Source organism: Coregonus lavaretus (assembly GCF_964263955.1).
Source record: "Coregonus lavaretus genome assembly, contig: HAP1_SCAFFOLD_762, whole genome shotgun sequence".
NCBI lineage: Eukaryota > Metazoa > Chordata > Actinopteri > Salmoniformes > Salmonidae > Coregonus > Coregonus lavaretus.
In genome coordinates this window covers 165,001-167,500 of record NW_028156213.1, presented here as the reverse complement: position 1 = coordinate 167,500, position 2,500 = coordinate 165,001, and the positions used below count along the sequence as shown (strand labels likewise).

At 46.3% G+C, this 2,500-nt stretch overlaps 1 protein-coding gene across 1 annotated transcript in view; it reads left to right on the top strand.

Annotated features, from left to right (window-relative positions):
• Positions 1-2,394: 2,394 nt before the first annotated feature.
• Positions 2,395-2,500, top strand: part of LOC311126629 (histone H4) — a gene marked incomplete at both ends in the record, with an annotated part of 312 nt that continues 206 nt past the window's right edge. The window contains one exon of the mRNA XM_084200627.1: positions 2,395-2,500. This exon is cut by the window's right edge and continues 206 nt beyond it. Within this exon, the coding sequence (XP_084056753.1) occupies positions 2,395-2,500 (106 nt within the window).

The window sequence follows — 2,500 nt, the reverse complement described above, 5'->3', positions numbered from 1 at the left end:
GAAAGCAATGACATTACCAGAACACGTATTGCAACGCGAGGCATGTATTTCTAGATTAAACACTGATTCAGTGTGATGAACAAGTACATGTATGATTTGGTGTGCTCTACTTGAACACGCGCTTAGAGTTTTGAAACCACTGCCTATATGATGAGCGGTCGTTGTTTGTTTTATTACCACATACTTATGGAAATTGCACCGGTTGAGAGATGATGGCTCTCTTGTGCCTACGGTGAAGGGTACTTCTGATCCAGCAGGTGGTGCTAAGATCCCTCCCTATATGACTTGAATGATGAGTTGATTTATTCCTTATAGCTCCTAATGATTTTAAGGCCAGTGTTGGCAAACATTACTTGTGCTCCAGCAGGTGGCCATGAAATCCCTCCCTATATGACTTGACTGACCAGTTAGTTGATGGACTCCTTATAGCTCCTAATGATTTTAAGGCCAGTGTTGGCAAACATTACTTCTGCTCCAGCAGGTGGCCATGAAATCCCCCCCTATATGACTTGACTGACCAGGTAGTTGATGGACTCCTTATAGCTCTTAATGATCTCAAGCAGAGTGTTGGCCACATGACCTCTGGTCCAGCAGGTGGCGGTGAAAATAGTCCCTATAGGAGTTGACTCATTTCTTTGAGGTCCTAAATGAAGCATAGGGCGTCAACAGTGCATCTCGGCCTAACCCTGTTCCGGGCCCATTTCTTCACTCGATGCTTCCGGTGTTCTTCATCTCCTCTTCAATAGTCCTTCTCCACGTCTTCCTTCCCGTCTTGCCCTGTGCGTTCCACTGAAGTGTCTGTGTTTTTATGTCGTTAGGAGTTTTGCTCACTGCGTGTCCCCCTTCCATTTCCACTTTCTGTCCCAGTTGGGTAGCTATCCATTATACTGTAGCCTACTTACTACCAATGTCACTGTAGTCAAAGGTGATTTTCGATTATTATGTATGAGTATTATTATATATTGTTATATTATGATGTTCAAGCCTATAGGGTGTGGTAACAGGCCCTCTGTGATTTGTTGTTGTACTGTACATGTCAAGTATCTGCACTCTAGCCTAATTAGCCTAACCTGCTAGGGAAAAGTCACTTCCGGTCGTAGCTGTATCCCACCTAGTCAAAACCTTGTTAGTCCTTATCCTAAAAGGCACCCTCTGTTCCTCGATATACTCCACCGAGGGCCGGCAGCCAGTAAGTACAGGTAAGTGACAATTATGGCAAAAATAAGTTGTCCTATGAAAGCTAGTCACATCTGAGATGTTAAACTGCCCTGAATGATAAAGTGGCAGTCTGTGCTCTTGGGCCCTTATGGCATCAGTGCCCCCCTCCAATTTGTCCCTTTTGAAATGAACAGTTGAGATGGGCCCTCTTTCTGTGGCCGTCCTTTGACGACACATCTGAGGCTATCCTGCGGGAATACAAATGATCAACATCATAACAATAATCCCCATTATAAGAAGCTTTATTATTGGTTTGCAAAGAAAGGTACCATACAATATTGGCACATCACTATCACCTCTGTATGGGTAGGAAATCAATCCCTTCATTGTGTGTGTGTGTGTGTGTGTGTGTGTAAAGGTACGCCACTCTCGGCCTCACCGTTTATGCATACGGTCGTCTTTATGCAACAAAATAGAAGACATTCCCAAATGTGCTTACATCATAGCGTAATGTCAGGGAGTCACACAAACAGTGTGTGCTGTTTGGCTGCAACACACATTAGGCATAAGGATGATGACAACTATTTTCTAAATGCTCCAGCTTGCAGAGGGATCACCACCCCTCCCATCCGCACCCCAGGTCCTCTTGGCCCCCTTACTGTCAGGCCGAGTGCTGTCTAGGGAAGAAAGAAGAAGAGCGATGTTATTAATGACAGTCAATACGACACGTCCTTCCATAGCTAAACAGACTGATCCTACTAGTTCAGTGTTTCCCAACTCCAGCGGTAGAGTAGCCTACCCCCAACAGGACCCATTTTTCTTGTAGGCCTGGACAGCCACAGCTGATTGAACAACCTGTCACCTAAATTACCAAGTCCTCAATGAGTAGAATCAGGTGCAACAACAACAACAACAACAACAACAATATGAGGAGAGGGACACAGTGTACTAGCTGATCTCCCAGTTGTCACCGTTTGGCCTTGTGTTCCACATAGCCTATATCAGTATTTGAGTATGTTTCCCGCGCACGTTAGTTGCTTTCACGTCATCTTTGAAATCGCTCCTCCCTAGTCCCCTAGAACGAGCGCCCTCCCCTTTGCAACGCCTCCGAACATATAACAGAGGCGCGCTTTCTGTGCCGCCGGCCTCAATCAGGTCGACCAAACGCAGATAATAGCGCACCGCGCACCGGCGCTGAAGTCATTCATTCACTTGAACTCAACTAGCGAACACACCATGTCCGGAAGAGGCAAAGGCGGCAAGGGACTCGGAAAAGGAGGCGCCAAGCGTCACCGCAAAGTTCTCCGCGATAACATCCAGGGAATCACCAAACCCGCTATCC